The sequence below is a fragment of the Stomoxys calcitrans genome, chromosome 5 (genome assembly GCF_963082655.1).
Source record: "Stomoxys calcitrans chromosome 5, idStoCalc2.1, whole genome shotgun sequence".
Lineage (NCBI taxonomy): Eukaryota > Metazoa > Arthropoda > Insecta > Diptera > Muscidae > Stomoxys > Stomoxys calcitrans.
This window is the reverse complement of record NC_081556.1, coordinates 62,181,567-62,205,785: the sequence shown is the minus strand read 5'-3', so window position 1 is coordinate 62,205,785 and position 24,219 is coordinate 62,181,567. Positions and strand designations below refer to the sequence as shown.

The window sequence follows — 24,219 nt, the reverse complement described above, 5'->3', positions numbered from 1 at the left end:
ACAAGATCTAACGAATTTGGCGAGGATGAACTCCTGGTGGAATCAGAAGAAGGCAGTGGTGGAAGTTCTGAATCCTCACTATGGTCCGGTTTCACAGATAAATCTCCACCATTGCACTAAAGGTCCTCCTGTTAGCAGGGGGATTTGACGTGTTTCTCATCCAGGAACCATGGCTGTGTTGCGGAACGGTTCGTGGACTAAAAATTCTGTGATTTTGACTTCTCTGGGGTACGGGGAATGGGAGACACAGAGCCTATATTCTTGCAAAGGGTAGTCTAAATGTTTTTCTTCTTCCGTCGCTAAGCACTGAAGATTTGGTAGTAGACAGCCTTGAAATAAACAAATTTCATTACTGACTGGCATCACTATATATGGCACACAATTCAAACCTTAAGTCGCTGTTTGCAGCCGCTTCTGTAGGGAAGAAAAGCTTCATTGTAGGAAGTGATGCTTATGCACATCACCAGATGTAGATGTTCGGATGTCAATGAAAGGGGTGAGCTGCTTTTTGAATATATTATAAGTTGCAATCTGGCGATTTGTAATAAAAGAGATAAACCGACCTTTAATACCAGGAACAGGCAGGAGGTACTAAATATAACCTTTGTACCGGAAGATATAAGTGGAAGAATATGCGACTGGGAAGTGTTGGATGACCATAGCTTCTTTGATCATCGTTATATTAGTTTCAGCCTTAGAGAAAATACTGCAGAAATAGTCCCTCGGCTAAACAGAAGGAAGGCGGATTGGGATAAATTTCGGCTCAAATTCTGCACGTCTATCCCTTGTAGACCAGAAAAGGAAGTGGTCAAGTGGATCACGAAGGCCCTGAATGACTCGCTTGGGTTAGTATGCCCTAGTGCCAAGCCAAGGGGCAAACAGCGACCGCTGTTAGACCAACCCCAGAGCTGGTTGGTCTAAGTAAGGACTGCAGAAAACTCTTCAACAGAGCAAAAGCCACAAGAGCACGACACGATTGGGACATCTATAAGGCTGAGCAAAGAAAATATAAGTCCGAGCTAAGAAAGGGTCAGAGCAAATCCTGGGCAGAATTCTGCAGCTCCGTGGAGGATACATCTGAGGCTTCTATGCTAAGGAAGATTCAGTCCTCGAGACCTATTACAAATTTTCCCGAGAAATTCTCCAACAGACAACGTGGCGCCAGAAGAGGTTGTCATTGGTATGCAATCGTCGGAGGCTATTAGGGAAATTATGTCTGAACCGAAAATCCTTTGTATCAGAATGTCATATATACCTGTGGAATGGAGGGACACGAAGGTCATTTTCATTCCGAAAGCAAGAAAATTCTACCATACGAAGGCGAAAGATTTTCGTTCTATTAGTCCATCCTTTATGTTGAAGACTCTTGAGAGGTTGTTAGAAACAAATCTTAGGTCAATGATCCCTGGAGATCGCCTGTCGCGGCAGCGGCATGCGTAAAGTAAAGGCAAATTCACTAAAACGGCCCTTCACGACCTAGTCGGGTACATAGAGGGTTCTCTTGCTATCAAGGAATATACAATGGTAGCATTTCTAGACATTGAAGGTGCTCCCAATAATGTAAAATTGACGTCAATCATGAAGGAGTTGGAGTTTCTAGGCATCAACTCTACCGTAAGAAAGTTTATTAATAACTTACTTACTAAAAGTTGCATTACGGCAGGCTTGGGAACTCCTCAAGGAGCAGGCTTGGGAACTCCTCAAGGAGGTGTACTGTCTCCTCTACTTTGGAATATAGCCATTAACTGGAAGAAAAATGTGTAAAAGTGGTATGTAAAAGCGTATGCTGTGCAAGACAGAAGTTGTTCTTTTCAGCAGGAGATACATGTTACCTACAGTGGAACCTGTCTCCTTGGGTGGAGAGCATGTTCCATTTGCAGAAAGCGCAAAATACCTGGGTGTTTTGCTGGACAGGAAATTGAACTTCAAATCCAACATATTGGAAAGGGCAAGAAATGCCACTCTTGCCCCATACACCTGCAAGAGAGCCATTGGCAAAAGATAGGGTTTAGACCGCGTGTCATGCATTGGGTATATACTACAGTTGTCAGACCTATTATGCTATATAGTGTTGTGGTTTGGTGCATGGCGCTTCAAAAATCCTCCTACTGCTCTATACTTAACCGTATCCAAAGGATGGCTTGGTTTTGCATCACAGCCGCACTGAGGACGACACCATCTAAAACACTGAATTTAACGCTACATCTTATGTCTTTGGACATTGTGGCTACCCAAATTGCAGTGACCACTGTCGTGAGGTTAAGGGAGCTTTCTCATTGGTCATGTGGCGGCTACGGACACTGTGTTATCCTTGATACAATATCCGATGCCTGGAACAGTGTGAGTTACACCCTACCTGAGCCGCTTTTTAATTAAAAGTACTGTACCACTATTCCTGATAGAACCGATTGGAACTACGATATCCCTGGTAACAGAAGTTACATAGACTTCTATACGGATGGTGTACTCTAAAGATCTAGAACTGGTCATATCGAAGAGGTTACCCGACCACTGCAGTGTGTATCAAGCAAAGATCCTTGCAATTAAGGAAGTGGTGGAATGGCTAAATTATGTCATTACTACGATTGGCAAAAATATCTTCGCAGACAGCCAGCTAGCCATTAAATCCTGGATAACGTTTTTCCGAACACAAAACCGCCTTCGACTGTCGCAGATCTCTCAACGAGATGGCTAAACAGTTCAAAATTCACCTGTTCTGGGTACCGGACCACAGAGATATCCGAGGAAACTGTAAAGCGTACGAGCTTGTGAGAGAGGGGGCTGTGAGTATTCCAAAACTATGTGGCCTAATCTAGACTAGGCTAGAAGAGGTGTACAGCTTTGTTGTCATTGGCTAGAACAGCGGCTCAGTCATTGTGTCCATCATGACAGGTCACTGTCTAATCGGAAAACATGCTGACAATTGCGACTTCTAGGGGTCAAGAAGTCAAGATCCCAGATCGGTTTATTTGGCAGCTATATCAGGTCATGAACTGATTTGAACCTTATTTGACACAGTTGGAGGATATCGTATCAAAATACTTCGTGCAAAATTTCAATGAAATCGGATAAGAATTGCGCCCTCTAGAGGCTCAAGAAGTCGAGACCCAAGATCGGTTTATATGACAGCTATATCAGGTTATGGACTGATTTGAACCATACTTTGCACAGTTGTTGGATATCATAACAAAATACGTCGTGCGAAATTTCATTCCAATCGGATAAGAATTGGGCACTCTAGAGGCTCAAGAACTCAAGACCCCAGATCTGTTTTTATGGCAGCTATATCAGGTTATGGACCGATTTGAACCATACTTGGCACAGTTGTTGGATATCATAACAAAACACGTCGTGCAAAATTTCATTCCAATCGGATAAGAATTGCGCACTCTAGAGGCTCAAGAAGTCAAAACCCTCTTTATGGGGTCTCAGACGAATATTTCGAGTAGTTACAAACAGAATGACGAAATTAGTATACCCCCCATCCTATGGTGGAGGGCATAAAAACAAATATGCATATGCCATTGAACATCATTGGCAGGGTCGTACACCATCCAGAGCAATACGCATTTCGAGTATGCCGCCAGCGAAAACTCCTTGTGCGTGCACTAATACACTAACAACGCAGGCAATAGCTGAAAATTACGCAAACAACAACCCAAATACCGTGTCGCTCAAGTTAATACAAAGCTCAGTGTGGCGTACGCATTCGGAGAAAAAAGTCGTGTACGGCAATAAGCAAAAACAAACAAGTTAAAACCTGTGAACATGTGATATGAAACTAATAATTCGTATTTAATAAAAAAAACAGTTTCTACCATCGCATAAAAAATGCAAACGATTACGAACTAATCACCGTTTTGTTATTGTAAATGCATTCACGAACGTGGAAAATGATTTTGCTGGTGAAGACAAAGACGTCTGGTGAAAATATTTTTAAACAAGGTAAATTTGGTGAGAAATGAATTCCCCTCTTGTTTCTGTTGAAATAAAGATTTACTTTTTCGTCTTTGAATAAAATAATAGGAAGAAATATAATATACGTCAACTGCAGCGATTTTGAAGAAATTGGTTATCATCACAATTGCTTAGAAGAGAACATACTGCATAGAGCACGACCCGTCCCGAATTAGAAAAGAACCCAAAAATTGCATGTTATTTTACTGGTCCTTTTTTATTTTTGTTGCAGGGACTTTTTAAATTGAAAGTTCGCATTTCTTTTTAAAAAGTCCATGCAACAAACATTTGTGCAGCGCGATCTCACGCAGATGTTTTTACAAAGGAGTTATACTAATAACTAAGGCCTTTATATCTATACATAACATTTAAATTTCGTTCCAATAGTTTTTCTTTGAATCAATAAAATATTGTGGATATGGCGTAACGGAACTTCTATGAAAATTAATATAGTGATTTCCCCTTTGCTAATTTTTTACAATTGAAAATTTCTCCAAAGCCACTGAAAACTAAAAGAGTGATCTTTTTATTTGAATCGTTAATATATATGAACTGCATATTCACAAAGAGTAAATATCAAATATATTAATAAACAAAAAACAAGACTAGTATAAAATAAACAAATTAAAAAAAATATATTATGAAACTTAATACAATTAAATTTATTATTTCGGGCGTATTAATTAAATCTAAACTGAATAGAAGTAGAGATTTTGCAATACATTTGTGCATATGTATTAACACACAAGAAAATGTCAACTATTTTATTATATTGTATAATTAAATTGCCAAGTTGCCAAGTGTGAGTGGAGCGGACGTGTTTTTATTTCGATCCTCAAAGAAAAAAAATAACCGTATGTCGGAATAGGTACTCCCTATTATGAAAAAATTTAAAGCCTTTTGGAGTAGGCTAGAAATAGACTCCGAAGACTCAACATCTGCGATGGTGGCGTCAGACCGTAGCGTGTTGTCCTCCCCTCCTATAGGTGTGGGTGCCTTTGCACCTGTAATCGAAAGTTATGCTTCAAGCGCACAACTAGTCGTCAGACTAATTAATGAGGAAGAGACGGATAAACCAGAGGGATGCACAGTTCGTTCCTAGCCTTACAGTTAAGGTGGTGTTTTAGACAGCGACTGTGTCAATGAAACAGTCATCACGCCGAATCGGGATGACGGCAGAAGTGAGCGATGGCTTTGCTAATCTCACAAGCGAACCGAGAAAACGATCTGGTGCACGATGAAAGAGACAGAGGAGTATGTATCGGCAGCGCAATCGGGAGAAAGCGCAGGATGCTAGAGGGGTGGAACTGACATTCCAAGCACTTCTTTGGAAGCTGGAAAAAAAATCAGAGCTCCGCGCTTTCAAGTACTCTGGGAAAACCAAGCCGGCCATCCCGCTATGGAGACTCCAGACAGTGTCCTGCCCCTTAGTCTTCATGGAGGACTGCGACTTCCAAACTGAGCCATCACAGAAGGGGAAGATGGTTGCTTAGAATGGTAAGGAGTCGCCCTCTTACGCTAGAGTATCAAGGAAGCACAACAGAGATGAGCTGACTTATGCAGTCATCAATATCGGCTGTGCATCCGGTAGGATTCCACCAGATCATCGGTCCCAAGTGGAGGATCTGGTTAACGATCGAATTTTCGAACATATTTGGAACACTGTAGAGGGTCCACCCATACAAATGATGAGCTGCGAGTATAGAGGAGACATCTTTACGCTGCGTTTTGCGTGTAATAGCTCGTCAGAGATATTCACGCTCCCTGGGAGGGCGCAAAGCTCGACCCGGTAAGAAAGATGGATATCCCCAGCTCACAAAGGCGACGGTCTGCATCAAGGGATGGGGCAGTAAATTTGCGACGGAACGCATGTTGGGATTGGGTTTGGTCGCCGAGAAGTGGGTGGTCTTCCACAGGTAGGAGAAGGAGGAAGGATCTCTCCTTGTGATTGGCATTGATCAAGTCTGCGTGACGAGTTTGGCTAAGACTAAATGCATGACGCCCTACGGGAGCAAAGCTGTCTGTTTTAAGATTGGGAAGACTAGGATTGGCAGAAATACTCATTTTGAGACATCAGACCGCACAGTGGCAAGTGACTCAACACCGCCCAACGAACAGGGGGCTGTCAATGGAAAGACTAGGATAAGCAAAGATCCCAATACTAAAATATCAGGCAGTGCAGTGGCGAGAGACCCAACACAGTCTAACAAACAGGGACCCGACGACGGACTCATCACCGATTTCAAGATTCGAAATACGGGTATAGGTAAAGATCCTAACATTGAGACATTATGAAGCGCAGCGACAGGAGTCTCAATGCAACCCAACGAACAGGGAGCCGATGATGGTACCATCACCTACTCCCAAGAAGCCCATTTACTTAAGATTAAGAAGACTTATATAGGCAAAGATCCTGAAGTATTGAAACATTAGGCTGTACAGGGAATTGAAACCCAATACAGACTAACGAACAGGAACCCGACGATAGAACCATTACCGACTTTATAAAGAGTCGGATGACTAGACTAGGCAAAGAACCTAAAACAATGGCATCAGGCAGTGCAGTGACAGGAAATTTAAAGCAGTCTAAAGAACAGGGAGTAGACGATGAGACCATCACCTACTCCCAAGATGCCCATTTACTGGAGGACCAATGATTAAGGTAATCCAGATAAACATCCACCGGAGCAAGGCTGATACACTCGCTCTGATGGAGCAAATCAGCAAGGGCAAGCTTGATATTGCCTAAATTCAGGAGCCATGGACGACCCGGAAAAAAGTCTCTGGACTGAACCATATCAACGACCAATTATTATATGCTAACACTGGTGCTCGGCCGAGGACCTCCGTTATGTGTTATAAAAATTTTAATTATATATTTTCCCCAGAGTTGTTAATGTCGAATGCAACAGTGGTGAGACAGGGAGACGGTGAAGCATAAATGACATCACTTTATCTGCCTTTCGACTCTCCGACACCGCTACCCACGTCGGAGCGGCACCGGCTGGTGAGGAAAGCAACAGACAGGAAACGAGGTACTAATAGGGTGCGATGTGAACTCTCACCACATTTCGTGAGGTAGTACCAACACTAATAAGCGGGGCCAAGCCCTGGCAGAGTTCTTGAATACTAAGGACCTAATAACACTTAATATTGGTAACAACGCTACCTTTGTTAATAGGATTAGGGAGGAGGTATTAGATGTGACAATATGTTCGGAAAATCTAATCGATGATGTTCAGGGTTGGAGGGTCTCCATGGAACACTCTTACTCTGACCATCGCTACATCAGGATTAGAATAGCATGGCCAGCGCCGAATCCGATAAGCTTCCGGAAAAAATTCGGAAGGCTACTCAGAAGAAGACTTGGGTAAGATAATTTAGTTTGTCCAAGCATAGAAGACATTGATGAACATGTCAACAGGATTACGACTACACTGGTCCTTCGAAGATGGTTGTCCTCTTCGGGAAAGGAGATCAGCCCAAGAAAAAACTTAGATGGCCGGGGAGATTCGCAACATTGGGAAAGAGGTGCGCAGACTTTTGAAAAGAGCACGTCGTAAAAAAGCGGAAGTTTATTGGGATGTGTATTACACATGGCTGAAGGAATACAATAAGATTACCAGAGCGGCAAAACTGCCTCCTGGAAGCTTTTCTGCGAACAGGTCAATAGCGTTAATGACGCCGCCAAAATAAAAACGTTTCTCTCAAAAACCCATGTCCAAACTGAAGCTTTAGTAGACGACATGGGAGTGAGAGCAGAGGACATGTTGAGGCTTTTGATGAAAATCCATTTTCCACAGGATACGACGGAACTCACGGAGACACCGGAATCTTGGAATGACGTTGATCGAATGTTACGGAATTTGTGGTGAAGAATCCTTGAGGAGCTTCAAACCATTTAAGTCACCTGGACCTGATATAATATTTGCAGCGTTACTACAGAAAGAGGCAGACTATTTGGCGCCTTATGTGGTCTATATTTTCACAGCGTGCCTAGGACTTGCATATATTCCGAAAGCCACTCCTATGGGTGACCACCATAAATAACCTATTCTGGATGCTGACTGATTAGGGATTTGAACCCGTCTGGTACGCAGATGTTATAATACTTCTAAGGGTTAAGGATCCGAACGAGCTATTCCTAAGGGCCGAAAGGGTCTTGCATGTGACTGGGCTAGCCCCAGAGGTCTCAATGTTAACCCAGAAAAGACACAAGAAAGACGAAGGTTTCTTCAATAAGACGATTTCGATATCTGACAAGGTCATATACTTAGGTGTGATCTTGGACAGAACTGAATTGAAAGTGTCACATTCAGGAGTGAGAAGGGTCACAGATTTTGAAGAAGGGTCACAGATTTTGGGCACTATGTAGACTGGCCGTAGGCTCGAAATGGGGCCTGAATCCGAGGATAGTCCACCGGCCCTTCAGGAGCGAGATTAGACCAATACTTACTTACGCCTCAGTATTTTGGTGGACTGCTATGGAGAAAAAGTGCAACATATGGGGAGAAAAAGTGCAACATATGGACCATAAAACAGGTTCAGAGAACATGTTGTCTTGGCATAGGCGGAGCGATGAGGACCACGCCCACTAGGGCACTGGAGACTATTCTAGATATCCGACCCATTGACATACAGATTAAGTGTGAGGCAGCCACTGTGGCTATGGGATGGCGATGGGAGAATGGATTGAGGAATGGAGCAACGCATACCATTGCGGTATAATCAAGGCGATGATAGGAAGCCTGGAAGGAAGGGAAGAAGCTTTCGATCAGATACCTGAGATGAACCTTGAACTCAAGTGCGAGGCACTGCTGCCAGCGGCATAGTCATAGATTGACGGAAACCTAATATTGCCATCTGGAAGATCATGTTACACGGATGTATCAAAGCTAGAGGACAGAGTGGGCGTGGGGATCTACATTGAGAACCCTGGGACTGACATCTGTTTTAGACTGCCTGACCATAATACGGTCCTGCAGGCGGAGATCCGGGCGATCACTGAATCCGTTAAGTGGTGTGGTGCTAACGCGAGGACGTCGAGTCTGAACATCTTTACCGACAGTAACATTGCCATAAGGGCAATAACAACCAGGACGGTAAGGTCACGAACAGTTTTGCAGTGTAAGAGGGAGATTAACGCCTTCTCTGAGGATGGCAAAATCCGCTTCGTTTGGTGCCGGGCCATAATGGAGTAAGGGGAAATGAAAGGGCAGACGATAAACTAGGTTAATCCGAAGCCTTTCGACGCAGTCCGAGTTAAGGGAGTGGGCGTCGAATGCGCATGCAAAATTTTGGAACAGCGAAACGGTCGGTAGGATGGCGAAAATCGGGAGATCCAGATCGTGAGAAGACGAGGCTATTACTGAAAGAAAGAAAGAAAGAGGTCGGTAAGCTATTGGTATCATGTGTCCCGTACATAGGACTACGAGCTCACTAATGTTAAATCGGTGCGGCAAGTGATAACATGTGTAGGGCATGCGAGGAAGACGATGAGACGTTGGAGCACAACAAGCCGATTACTGGCTTAGGTGTATGTCAATAGTGGCATAATGGCATCGGATTAATATCTGCACCCTCTTTTCAACCTAACCTAACCTAAACGGCCAAGGGTTTTAAAAAGGGAATTTTATGGTACATATTACGGCCAAACGGCTAAATAGATTTTAATAAAATTGACATCAATCGAAAGATACTTTTCCAGAGAAGCGACGAATATATATGAAAACTAGCTTTCTTGAAGATAGGTGGAAGTATTAGTGGTGAGAGTAAGAGAAGCAACTGGTAGATGTGTGTGAGAAAGGGTATTACCATTTAGGCGAGGTTGTTATTTGTGAGAACGCAATGCCATGTTGTGGGAGCATGAGCTAAGTGAGAGTAAGAGAAGCGACTGATAGTTGTGTGTGAAAAAGGGTATCACTATTTAGGTGAGTGGTTTGTGGGGGTGTGATGCACGTGGCTATACTTGGCATGTGGGTCAGTCCATTGCTTGCTGGCGTGTGTGGCATTTGCATTTTTGTTGTTCTTTGTATATCAACAACAACATAATTACATTACAGATCGTATGCAAATCGTACATATATTATTAAACGGCCAAAAATTTTATAAAGGTGAGTTTGTGGTACATATTATGGCCAAACGACTGAATGGATTTTAATGAAATTGGCATCAATCAAAATATCCAACACTGTTTGGTCTTTTTAACAATGTAAGTGTGCCCATAACTGATATAGACTCAACAACGACATAACCGATTTTCTTGAAATGTTCGCAGTGAAGAATGATTCTGTGATGAAAATACGGGTTATGTGGGAGGTCGTCCTTGCCCTAACAGTCCTAAAGAGTACATGTCCGCTTTGGGGTTGTAAGTTGTAATGTGACGAAAAGCGCGATCATGGCAATATGGTGTCTTAAACCAAAGGCATAGCGAATCTGACAAAGAAATATGGCGTCAAGGGCTTGGGGGTCATCCTAAACTCTGAGACTTCCGATCATGATAAAGTGGCACTCAAATACGAGGGATTCAGAAGTAGTGTACGAACCTAAAATTATTATATGGATTCAAGTTTCAGACGGACTTACTCCAAATCACCGTAACGGATATGTAACCAAATTGTGACAATATCGGCTGCAAATTCAAGATATTTAAGAATAGAGTACGAATTTGATATCGAAATTTTAGGCCAAGTATCTCCAAACATTCTCATTGCGACATGTTCACGCCAATCTGGTTCTCAAATAAAAGACTTTAAGAGTACGAACGTTCTGAATGGATATGTTTATGTCAATCTGGGTCTAAAATAATAGGTACTATGTATACCAAAAGAGGGCACAAGCGGAGAGTGCATGGTTGAACTAGTATCAATTATTTTGGTTTCAGTAAAAAATGTCTTATACAATTGTTCAACACATGTACTGAATAAAGAATAGTTTATTTCCCTTTAGTTAACGTTGAACCACATGAAGTAATTATTCTTAGATCTGCATTAACTAAAAATTTTTTCAGCGCAATATAAAGTTGAACTAAATTCGAAACTAGTTTATTTTTACTCAACCGTGGGTTCACTTTTTTTGAGTATATAGCGACAAATATCCTGGACTGGAACCTGCAAGGACAGCAAGGGAGGGGACGCCCGAAAAACACATAGATCCGCTGTATGAAAAGTGAGTTGGAATCAAGCCAAGGCTTATCCCGACGATAGAGTTTGATGGAGAGAGCTTGTTGATGCCCTTTGTTCGCACTGAACGGTTTACTACTGGCCATATTTATTGTTATATATATATATAAAGCTCCATTTTTTTGCGGAGTCGCTGCAAATGCGAGCAGTCAGCGATTTTCGAGAGGAGAATCTCAGTGAGGAGTCAGATGGCACTGGCTCTTAATTAAATACTGAATGCCAATGATACTCGAGATGACAAGGCGAGTTATTGGCGCCTACAAATAACCAATGGCCAACATCAGCGTCTGGTCCCAGGTTAGGGGCGGCTGGCGGCGAGCGTCGGATCTTGGAGCAAGCAGCTCGCCACAACGAAACCCATGCGGTTGGGGCGCTGGGCCAGTAACCCGCCCCCGGAAAACTATGAGAAATAAAGGAATAGTAAAAACGGTCCCCCCCCCCCCCCCCCAACGTTGACGATCCACGCAAACGAAAAAAGGACCATAATTTGCGGATCTGCACCTGGAATATCCGCACTCGGAGACTGAAACACCTTGTCTCCAGCTTTACTCCGGTGGATGAGAGGCTAGCCACAATTCGCATAAAAGCCAAATTCTTCAACATCAGACTTATTTGTGCCCATGCCCCGACGGAAGACAAAGACGAGCAGACCAATGATATTTTCTACGAGCGCCTAGAGAGAGAATATGACCGCCGCCCCGCCCACGATACTACAATCATTCTGGGAGATTTTAATGCGAAGATAGGGAAGGAAGACATTTATGGTCCAAAAGTCGGAAAGCACCAGTTCAACATAAAAATATTCACAAAGCCACATGGCTGTCACCCGATCAAAACACGAAAACCAAATTGGTCACGTTGTGATAGATGGAAGGCAATCATCCAGCGTGTTAGATGTACGATCGATCCGTGGAGCGAATATAGATTCGGATTATTACCTTGTTGCAACAAAGGTTCGCACTCGTTTGAACATGGTGAGGAAAGTACGATCTAATACTGCACGGAAGCTGGACATTGGAAAGCTGCAAACACAACACATGGCAGCTGCATACTCCACTCGACTGACCCAACTGATTGGGTCAGTCTGATGAACTGATGAAAGCACTCCTTGATCCAATGATATAATGGCGCAGTGGCAAACTATTGCCCACTCTATGGAAAATGCCGCGAAATCCGTACTTGGGTACCGAAAGCCTCCTCCAAGAAACGCATGGTACGACTAAGAGTGTCGAGATGCTACTGAAGCCAAGAATGCGGCACACAGAGCAACCCTGCAATCAGTAGCAACGGGTCAGGATCAATCAGGAGAGAGGAGAAACGTCTATTCCGCAGAAAGAAAAAGGAAATGGAAAGACGTGAGTGCGAGCGAATTGAGATGTACAGGAGTCAGAATGAAGTCCGGAAATTCTACTACAGACAACATGCTGAGGCAGCAGGAGCCGACGGGTTACCCGCTGAATTATTTAAGACCGGTGGCGACACGCTGATAAGGCGTATGCATCATCTGCGCAATCTGGCTAGAAGAACGCATACCCGATGATTGGAACTTCAGCATACTATGTCCCGTACACAAGAAAGGAGACATGACGGAATGTGCCAACTACAGAGGAATAAATAATTAAATAAATACAAGATACTCTCGAGCGTACTGTGTGAAAGATTAAAACCTAAAGTCAATGAGATAATTGGGCCCTATCAATGCGACTTTAGACCTGGTAAACACACCTTGGACTAGATATTCACAACTACCATCTCTACGTTGACTACAAAGCCGCCTTCGATACTCCTTTACGTTCAAAGGTATTTCAAGCCATGTCTGAGTTTGGTATCCCTGCAAAATTAATAAGATTCTGCAGGATGACACTTCCTGATACGCGTTTCTTAGTAAGAATAGGAAAGAATTTCTCCAAACCATTTAATACCAAACGAGGTTTCAGACAAGGAGACAGCCTATCGTGTGATACCTTTAATATCCTGCTGGAGAAGATAATACGAGATGCAGATGTGAATAGATATGGCACACTAATCACAAGAGAACACATGCCTCTCGCCTATGCCGACGACATCGATATCATAGGTTGGTCATCGGAAGTAGTAAGTGCTGCCTTTGAAAGAATCGAGAGAGAGTCAGTGAAAATGGGTATGGCAGTAAATGGAGATAAGACGAAATGGATGGTTTCAACTCCCAAAATGTCTTGCACAACCGAGCAGATAAGAGCAAATGGAGAAAGTTGGGAACCACAACTTTGAGACAGTCAGTAACTTTATATACCTCGGCACCGCCGTAACCGAAACGAATGACACCAGTTTTGAGATTAAGCGACGAATAATACTGGCCAACAAATGCTACTTTGGACTAAGTAGGCAGTTAAGAAACAAGCCCCCTCTCGATAGACGAAGATTACACTATACAAGACACTGATACTACCCGTGCTGTTATATGGTTCTGAAGCATGGTTACTTGTGAAAGCAGATGAGGCAGTGCTTGGAGTGTTTGAGAGAAAGATTCTTCGTAAAATATATGGACCAGTTTGCGATAATGGAGAATATAGGCGACGTATGAACCACGAGCTGTATGACGACGATAGAATAGTTACACGCATCAAAATACAACGGCTGCGTTGGCTAGGTCATGTTGTCAGAATGGATGAAGAAACTGCAGCAAAGAAGTCTTTTGAAGGCAAACACGGTGGTTCACGCAAACCAGGAAGACCAAAAGCCCGATGGAAAGATCAAGTGGTGGGAGACACCTCGAAACTTGATGTCAGAGATTTTAGAATGAGCGCAGAAGATCGAGGCGCTCGGAACGCTATTCTACGTTCGACTTGTGGAACAAATATTCTGTCATAACCAATTAAAGTAAAGTAAGTAAATGAAGGACATATACACACACGTATCCAAAATGGAAAAACAAGAGAAAAATACTCTAAATCCATCATAAATATTTATCTTCATTTACTTCTTTAAAGTAAAAGCCAAATAATTGTCCGTCGCTAAGTTAGCGAATACAGAACAGAAAAACAAATTCCACTACACTTGGTATTTAAGGTGTACTCTAAAGATATAGAAGTGGTTATAACGAAAAGGTTACCCGACCACTGCATTGTGTATCATGCGGATATCCTTGCAATTAAGGAAGTGGTGGAATGGCTAAGATATAATGTCATAACGACGATTGGCATAAATATCTTTTCAGACATCCAGGCAGCCATTAAATCCCTGCAGAACGTATTTCTGAACGCAAAAACCGCCCTCGACTGTCGCAGATCCCACAACGAGATGGTCGAACAGTTCAAGATTCACCTGTTGTGTGTGCCGGGAATTGTAAAGCAGATGAGCTTGCTAGACTAGGAATTACCTTAGACATTCCAGGAAGCTGGAATTGTGGGTATGCCTGTAGGTACATGTAAACTAAGTTTTCAGGATCAAGAGGGGGGGTGTGAGCATTCCAAAACTATGTGGCCTGGGTTTTAAAGCGATCTGGATAGTTCAATGGTAGGGACCAGAAGGCATCTTCCTTCTTATGTTCCTGTGCAATCACAATGGACGAAAACGCCTAAGTGAGTCTGTTAGCAGACTGCCACTTAAACCTAACCTAACCTGACCTAGACTCACACATCTGAATTTCTGAAAATGAAAAATGCCGTATGAACAAAATAACTGTAAGCATTTGTTGTGACGTCGGAAGCGATAATGCCTACGTAGAAAGAGTTTTATCTATTATGAGAATTGTTTAATTTAAAGAAGAGACTTTGTTTCTATTAAAAAGCGGATGCTTGATTGCTTTCGTGTGGTAAAAACGAACCCATTGCCTTAATTTTTGAAACATAAGTTTACGAATTATTTATTTATTCATTTATCCATTAAATTACAATTAAAATAGTAGCTTCATCATTGGAGTCATTATTTTATTCTTATGATTTATTCTGGTTACATTGCAAGTGCGGATATGACATCCAGGCAATTATTTAAATCAAAAGTGTCTTAAATTTTAAGAAAACCTCTTGTTCAAAAATCTTTATACAATATATAAAAATCAATTTGTGTTTGTTTGTCGGTTTATTTGTATGTTTGTTTGTGTGTACCTTGTAGACTCAAAAAACGGCTGAACCAATTTCCATAAAATTTTCACTGATGGTGCATAATGATCCCGTGGTGAAAATAGGGTACTACATTTTTTCAGAAACGCCAGACCTCAGTGGTGGGTGGTGCGATTTAAGCCAAATTTTGTGTGCTCTCTTATAATACCCTTAAAATAAAAATTTGGTGTCCAAATTACGGATGGGGTATCTAGGGGGGCCGCCCCACCCTAAAACCAACCAATTATATATTTAGACCAATCACGAAAATATGGGACTCAAATGAAAGATATTAAGGATAAGAAAACATATCTGATATCCAATTGTCGGACCAAGTGCTAGGGGGACCACCCCAAGCCCCAAAACACCCCTAAATCGGACATTACCGACCATGGCAATATGAGTCTCAAATGAAAGGTATTTGCGAATAGAATACGAATCTGATATCCAAATGAGAAACCAAGTTTCTGGGGGTCCATCCCTTTCCCAAAATAACCCCCAAAAATGACTTATTTACTGACCATGGCAATATGGAGCTTAGATAAAAGGTATTTGAGTGTAGAATACGAATCTGATACCCAAATGTGGGGCCAAGTTTTTAGGGGAGCCGCCTATCGCAAAACACCTCCGAAAGAGGACAAATTTGCGGCTATAGCAATATGGGGCTCAAATGAAAGGTCTTTGGGAGTAAAGCAGGAATCTGATATACATTTTCGGGAAAAAGTGTCTATGGAGCCACCCCACCCCCATAACCCCACCCATATAGGACGTATTTGCTGACCATTCCAATATGGGGCTGTAATAAGAGGTATTTTAGAGTAGAACCCGAATCTGATACTTAATTTTGGCGTCAAGTCACTGAACGGCCGCCCCATCCCCCAAAGCATTCCCCAAGCCGGTCATGTTTGCTACTATGGAAATATGGGACTCAAATGAACGGTATTTGAACGAATCTGATATCAAAATTCGGGACCAACTGCCTGGGAGACGTCCCACTCCCACGAAAACCCCCAAATGGGATGGATTTGCTCATCATAAAAATTTGGGTATCAAAGGGAGTGGATCTCGATGTTGATAGTTTTTAGGGCCCTTAGCCCAAACCGGACATATATGCTGCCCCTTGCAAAAAGGGTTGAAATGAAAGGTATTTGAGATTGAAAAAAAATGATATCCAATTTTGAGGCCAACGCCAAAATTGGGCTCAAATAAGGATATTTGAGAGTAGAGAACGATGGTGATATATTTTCAGGGCTAAGTGTTTGGGGGACCAACCCACTCCCCAAAACACCCCTAAATCGAGCACGACCACGTTAATGTGGGGCTCAAATAAAGGTATTTGAGAATAGAAAACGAATATGATATCCAAATGTGGGACCAGGTATTTGGGGCACAGCCCCTTTTCCAAAATATCCCCCAAAGCATAAAAATGTTGATGCCAAATGTGTGAGGATGCCTCATCTCATAAACTCCCCTTAAACCAATTGCAATGTGGGGTTTCAATAAATTATATTTGAGTTCGATGCTGATATTTTTTTCAGGGATAAGTGTCTAGGGGACCACCTCAACCCCGAAAAACCCCCAAATCGGACATCATGACAATATCCGGCTGAAATAAAGACTTTTGAGAGAAGAGTATATCGAACACCCAAACGTTAATGACCCTAAACCCTCCGAGGGAATTCTTATACCAATAAAGATCGTACAGGATTCAGATAAAGGCATTTATATTTTTATACAGTTAGTCAACCGGTATACATATACTACTTTCATAGCATGTTATTTCACTAAAGGCTCTTTAATTGTCGAAAATACATATTCAAAACATAATTTTGTTCCAGATAAAGTAAAAGAAGGCGCAGCGGAGCGGGACCGGTTCGGATAGTTATCTATAAAGGGCAGTATGCACCTCTGGCTAAATTTTCGCTACCGATAACTTCGGTTGCAGGTACGCAGCTCAAATGACATTTTCTTTGTGGAACAAAGGATTTAGACCTTGGAGAATATTTTCTTGCAATTACGAATGAAAATGTATGTTTGCAATGTATGTCCATGCAAAATGAAATAAAGTTATTTGCAAATAAAAACGTTTAATTTCAGAGAATATGTACTTTATTAAAGGCGCAATTACACGGTATGTAGATGTCTTATGACATGTCATGTAATGTTTGCCAAAATTGTCAATTTACATACGATTCTTCATTTTGCTATCACACCTGTATGTTATTTTCGTATGATATAACCTAAAAATTTGAGCAAAAGCTGATTTTTTTATGAGTTATAATTGTTAAAGTTGTGAGAAAGCTGGTTAAATCATATATTTATTAAAACAGTTTAATTTGGGGTTGCTTTCATTTGACTGACTACAACAACAGCTGATTTCTTAATATTTTTGTCAGAAGGAATAGAGCACGCTCTAATAAAAAAAAAAATAAATGTGCTATTCTGAAAAGTTATTTTCATTTGTTAGTTTCGTACACAACTTGTACAACTCTACATGTGCTAAATTTGACAAGTCATAAGACAACTGCACGCATTGTAATAGAGCCATAAGCTGGGTGTGCACCTATGGCGGAATTTTCGGTCGCAGCCAAGACATTTATGTCGCCACTGTTGTTGTAGGAATGTGTTGAACACTAAGGCGGCAGCCCTTGCCGATGAATGATACCATCGGGTCAATACGGAACGTACAACCGGCTGAAATAGGATTGCTGATGATAGTTGTGTAAAATATAAAATGGCGACAAGCATCGATTTAAATTTTGCCCAATTTTTAATTATTTTTATACCCACCACCGAAGAATGGAGGTGTATTAATTTTGTCATTCCGTTTGCAACACATTGTAATATAAATTTCCGACCCTATAAAGTATATATATTTTTGATCGTCGTAAAAATCTAAGATGACCTAGCTATGTCCGTCCGTCTGTCTTTGGAAATCACGCTATATTCTTCAACAAGTAAGAGCGTGCTAAGTTCGGCCGGGCCGAATCTTCACCATGTATCGCATTTGTAGAGTTCTATGCGCGGTATCTCTTTTTAGGCAAACAAAGAATATTGAAAATAACTGTTATGCTGTTGGAGCTATATCAGTTATAGTCTGATTCGGACCATAAATGAATGCTGAACATTGTAGAAGTCATTGTGTAATATTTCAGTTCATTCGGATAAGAATTGCGCCTTGTAGGGGCTCAAGAAGCAAAATCGGGAGAAAGGTTTATATGGAAGCTGTTTCAAGCTATTGATCGATTCAGACCATATTTGACACATAAGTTGAAGGTCATGAGAGAAGCCGTTGTACAAAATTTCTTCCAAATCGGATGAGAATTGCGCGCTCTATTGGCTCAAGAAGTCTAAATCCAAGATCGGTTTATATGACAGCTATACCATATTATGAACCGATTTGAGTCGTACTTAGCACAGTTATTGGAAGTGATACCAAAACACTACATGCAAAATATCAGTCAAATCGGATGAGTATTGCGCCCTCTAGAGGCTCAAGAAATCAAGACCCAAGATCGGTTTATATGGCAGCTATATCAAAACATGGACCGATTTGGCCCATTTACAAACCCAACCGACCTACCCTAATAAAATGTATTTGTGCAAAATGTCAAGCGCCTAGCTTTATTTCTTCGAAAGTTAGCGTTCTATCGACAGAAAGACGGAAGGACGGATATGGCTAGATCGACTTTAAATGACATGACGATCAAGAATATATATACTTTAAGGGGTCTCAGGCGCATATTTCGACGTGTTACAAAAAGATCCGTCCGTCGATTTAAGGTCCAAAAAAGACACATTTATAATCCGATTTTGCTGAAATTTGGGACAGTAAGTTGCGTTGTTAGGCCAGTCGACTTTCTTCTTCAATTTAGCCCCAATCGGTGCAGATTTGAATATATTTAGCTGCCATATAGACCGATCTCTCGATTTCAGGTCTTGAGCCCATAAAACCAAAATTTGGGAAAGTGAGTTGTGTTAGGCCGTTCGCATTTTTTGTCCGATATCGGCGAAATTTAGGCAGTCAGTTAACTAAGGCACCTCGACATTTTTCTGCAATATGGCCAGATCTGTCCAGATTTGGATGCCGCATAGACCGATCTCTCGATTTAAAGAGTTATTTTAAGTCTTCCGAAATCTGGACCAAATATGGCTCATATCGGACTATATTTAGATATAGCTACCATATGGACCGGTCTGCCGATAAAGTGTCTGAAGCCCATAAAAGCTTTATTTATTACCCGATTTCGTTGAAATTTGAAACAGTGAATTGCTTTGATCCTCGCGACATCTTAGTTTAATATGGTTCAGATCGGACTATATTTAGATATAGCTACCTATAGACCGATCAGCCGGTTAAGGGTCTGAGCCCATAAAAGTTGTATTAATTAACCGATTTCGCTGAAATTTGAAACAGTGAGTTATTTTAAGCTTCCCGACATCCCTATTTGCATATGGTTCAGATAGCAATATATTTAGTTATAGCTGTCATATAAACGGATATGCCGATTAAGGGTTCGACGCCCATAAAAGCTTTAATTATTACCCGATTTCACTGAAATGGGAATCAGTGAGTTATTTTAAGCCTCCCGCCATCTGACCCAGATATTGTAAAGATCGGACGATATTTAGATATAGCTGTCATATGGACCGATATGCCGATTAAGGGTCTGAAGCCCAAAAAAGCTGCATTTATTGCCCGATATCGTTGAAATTTGAAATAGTGAGTTATTTTAAGCCTCCCGACTTCCGACCCCAATACGAATCAGGTTAGACTATGCAGATATAGCTGTCATATAGACCGAACTTCTAATTTTGGGTCTTAATCCAATAAAAAGCAGTTTTCTTGCCTGATTTCGCTAAACTGTTTCTCGTATTTGAATTCCCGGGACCTGAATAAAATATGATTGAGACCAGCCCTTATTTAGACATAGCTATGGGTATAGTAGTAGAGTTATATTAAAATAGGATGATTATTATAAGCTTGGTGGAGGGTATCCAAAGTTCGGCCCGCCGAACTTAACACGTTTTTACTTGTTTTAATTAAAGGCTTTTTTTAAATTGTGTATATGTATATATTTTGAAACATATAGATATTTAGGTGCACGATTTAATTAAATTAAATTTTTCCAATCGTGGTTGTGTATGGATTTGACTACAACTACAGGGCAATTACAGATATAGCAAATACAGTATTTATTAAATACTCGTACAATACAATGCAAAAATCTTAAAAAAAATAATGCTTATATAATTAATAGCGATGTTATAAATTAAAATATATATATATATATTTATAATTAATTGAAACAGCGGTGTGATGTATATGAATCTACACTATAATGGATTGTTTGGGCATAGATAAATACTTCAGTGCCAAACAGGTAGCGGAAAGATGTCTTGGACAAAGTCTAAGAAAATAATAAATGAAGTATTTACATAGTGGCAACGCGTTGCTTCAGTTCATCTAATTCGTTATAGATTTCAGCTGGAAGATCTGAGCCAATCTGAGTTTCAAAGTATTTTCGAATTTCTTCAACCTCTTTGTTCCAGAAATCTTTTGGCAGGGAAAAAAGTTCAGCCAAGTCGACTTTTTGCGGCATACCACTCAAATTTAGTTCATTCTGTGCAGGTATGTAGCCAATGGCGGATTCCGCAGCACACTCATCACCATCTATGCGGCGTAGAACCCATTCAAGGACACGAACGTTATCTCCATATCCTGGCCACATAAATTTGCCATTGGCACCCTTTCTAAACCAGTTGACATGGAAGATCTTTGGGGCATTACCACGAGCCTCCATACTGAGCCAGTGTTGCACGTAGTCTCCGAAATTGTAACCGAAGAAAGGGCGCATTGCGAATGGGTCGTGCATGATTACCTTGCCCTTGTGTTCAGCAGCGGCAGTAGATTCACTACGCATTGCGGCTCCCATAAATACACCATGCGTCCAGTTACGGGCTTCGTATATAAGTGGTACGCCTGCGGGGCGACGGCCTCCGAAAAGAATGGCACTAATAGGCACACCGGCAGGATCTTCCCAGGCGGAGTCTATAATTGGACATTGATTGGCTGGAGTGCAGAAACGCGAATTAGGATGCGCTGCAGGTTTGCCCGAGTCCTTATCCCATGGATTACCCAACCAATCGGTGACAGTAACACCCTCAGCCAAACTACTCTCCATTCCTTCCCAATAAACGCCTCCATCGGAGGTTGATGCAACATTTGTGAAAATTGTGTTCTTAAACACGGTGTTCATAGCAATTGGATTAGTTTCCATAGACGTTCCAGGCGCAACACCAAAGAAACCATTTTCAGGGTTTATGGCACGTAAAGTTCCGTTCTTATCAAATTTCATCCAAGCAATATCATCACCAACACATTCCACTTTGTAGCCGGGCAGGGTTGGGTTTAACATAGCCAAATTTGTTTTACCGCAAGCCGAAGGGAATGCTGCTGTTATGTACTTTTTCACGCCTTTTGGATCAGTGATGCCCAAAATCAGCATGTGTTCGGCCAGCCATCCTTCCTTCTTGGCAATAGTGCTGCCGATGCGCAAAGCAAAACACTTTTTGCCAAGAAGCGAGTTGCCACCATAGCCAGAGCCATATGAAACGATCAAGTTATCAGCGGGTTTGTGTAAAATTATTGTTCTTTCAGGATCGCAAGGCCATGAGTTACACTCGACAATACCATTGATAGGAGTACCAACCGAATGAAGTGCACGAACGAATTCTTCTTTTTTTTGCAATTGCTCCCAGACATTGGCGCCCATTCTAGTCATAATGCGCATTGAAGCCACAACATATGCGGAATCGGTGATTTCAACGCCAATTTTGGAGAGGGGAGATCCCACAGGGCCCATGCTGAAGGGCACGATATACATCGTACGACCTTTCATGCAACCTGGAAAGCGATCTTTGATGGCTTTTTCCATATCGCTTATAGAAATCCAATTGCCCAATGTTCCCTTCACACCATCTTGAGGGGTGGGAATGGCCTCTTCCCTCGTTTCAGTGCAAATAAATGTTTTAGATTCTACACGTGCAACATCGGCAGGATTTGTACGGGCCAGCCAGCAGTTCTCATACTTTGGTAAAGGCACAATGGTGCCAGCTTCCAACATATGTTTCAAAAGCATTTTGTGTTCCATATCGGATCCATCACAAATATGTATTTGTTCTGGTTGACACAATACCACGGACTCTTCGACGAATGCATGGACCTTGGGTGTAAGCCTTTGAACGGAGCCATATGACACATTGATGCCACGAATGTGATTGTAAAGACCACAGCTATCCTGTTTCAATTTGTTTTGCATAGATGAAACTCCATTGGAACTGTAAGAAGAAAAAAATAATACCAATTTATTACAAAAAAAAAACAAAACAAGTAAAGAAAGCAGAAGTCAGGCGGAGCCCACTGTATAATAACTCACACCACCAAGTCCACCATGAAACCTGTGTCTTAATCTGATCAGACTTCAGTTTATGGTTTTTACCGCCATAAACTAAACTGAAGCCATAAACTGAAGTCTATTAGAAAATCTGAACCGATTTCGATGAACAAGCGCAAAAAAAAAAAAATATCTCGTGCAAAAATCTGACTAAATATGTGGCTACCACAGTCATACTAGATGAAAGATTTATGAATGTATATAGAAGCGATATCTAATTCTGGACCGATTTTGATGAAATTTTACATATACATCGTATAGAACATCATGTGCTAAATCTGGTTAATATCTGACTAGCCATAACAATGGCTGGTCTCTTTCTTTGCAATGTTGCAATGAGTGAACAAAGTTATAATACCGTGTACTACAGTGACGGCCTAGGGTATAAATAATCGGTGACTAAAGGGGTTGGACTCTGTTCTGCACATTCACAATAGATGTGAAAACCCTTAACCCAAACATTTTTATTTGTATACGATTACTTTCAGGAAAATTTTAACACTTGTGCAGAATTGTTTTTTCCAATTAAAAAAAGGCTGCTTAATTCACACATTTTTCATAAAATTTTTTAGAGTTCGACAAAAGAAGAAAGTAGTACCTGGTATAGCACCTTAATACATTTCACAAGTTCTTTTGCCATATGAATCTTGTGAATTTTTTTTACTTCATACCCATGTCAAAAAAATATGTATTTATTGAGAAAAAGGATTTTGTTTTTTTCGTAACGCATAATTGTCCAATTATTTTGATTTTACCTATGCACATTACTTACATGGTTTTGGTTTGTTCGATGAGCTCAGGCATTTTTGTTTCAATTTATTATTTGATTGCAAGGACGTAGAAAATAAGTATCAAAATTTTTGTTTAATATGTTAAAATTTTTTAACACGATCACAAGTGGATTATCACAATTTTTGGTTTTTATTAAACTAAAGTCAGATTTCAAACAACTTTCATATGTTTTTCCAGAGTTTTTTGTCAAAAAGTAATTTTGTTCTTAGACCACTGAAGTGTTCACTTGATCTTTCCATTTACTCAGGCCACGAGTAACTGATAGAACTGCTTCACTTTGAGAGCATTTTTATACTCCGTACGCTAGCATTGTAGACATAGGATGGCTGGCCTCTAGACACTGCTAGAACTCGTTAGTTCGCTTCGCTTTGGTTCGGTTTGTTATTGTTGTGTTATCTCTACTACATCAATGATCGCCGAGAGCGTCGTCGCCGTTCGTTGTCAGCGTATTAAGGCGGTGGCGTCGTGTACGGAACCTGTGTTGGCATTTGGTATATGCATTTGCTTTTGGAATGTGGCTTGTTTTGAGAACCGATGGGTCAAACGTCGCTGATTGGCTATTTTATGGAGGCTCGTCGATTTGTTATTGTTTGTATTCTTATCTCAACAGGCATTTTATATTTGATTGTGTGCGACGTTCTTTGTTTATAGGTATTGTTTATGGTGTTTTCTCCTGTTGTCGAGTAGATTTCGGAACAATAAAACAACAAAAAGCAATGTGTTTAGCAACAGCCGGCTACATTTCTTTTCTTT

General features: G+C 41.2%; 1 protein-coding gene across 1 annotated transcript; it reads right to left on the bottom strand.

Annotated features, from left to right (window-relative positions):
• Positions 1-20,313: 20,313 nt before the first annotated feature.
• LOC106084908 (phosphoenolpyruvate carboxykinase [GTP]) lies at positions 20,314-23,736 on the bottom strand. The gene is made up of 2 exons (XM_013248876.2): positions 23,447-23,736; positions 20,314-22,558 (listed from the first exon to the last, which is right to left on the bottom strand). Exons 1-2 carry the CDS (start codon positions 23,476-23,478, stop codon positions 20,653-20,655), a joined length of 1,938 nt encoding a protein of 645 aa, XP_013104330.2. The 5' UTR covers positions 23,479-23,736; the 3' UTR covers positions 20,314-20,652.
• Between the last annotated feature and the right edge of the window lie 483 nt (positions 23,737-24,219).

Excerpts from the sequence above, each read along its gene's own strand:
- LOC106084908 (XM_013248876.2), bottom strand. The coding sequence starts at position 23,478 with ATGCCTGAGCTCATCGAACAAACCAAAACCAT. Across the intron at positions 22,559-23,446 it reads ATCGAACAAACCAAAACCAT|TTCCAATGGAGTTTCATCTA; the intron begins GTAAGTAATGTG and ends TTCTTCTTACAG.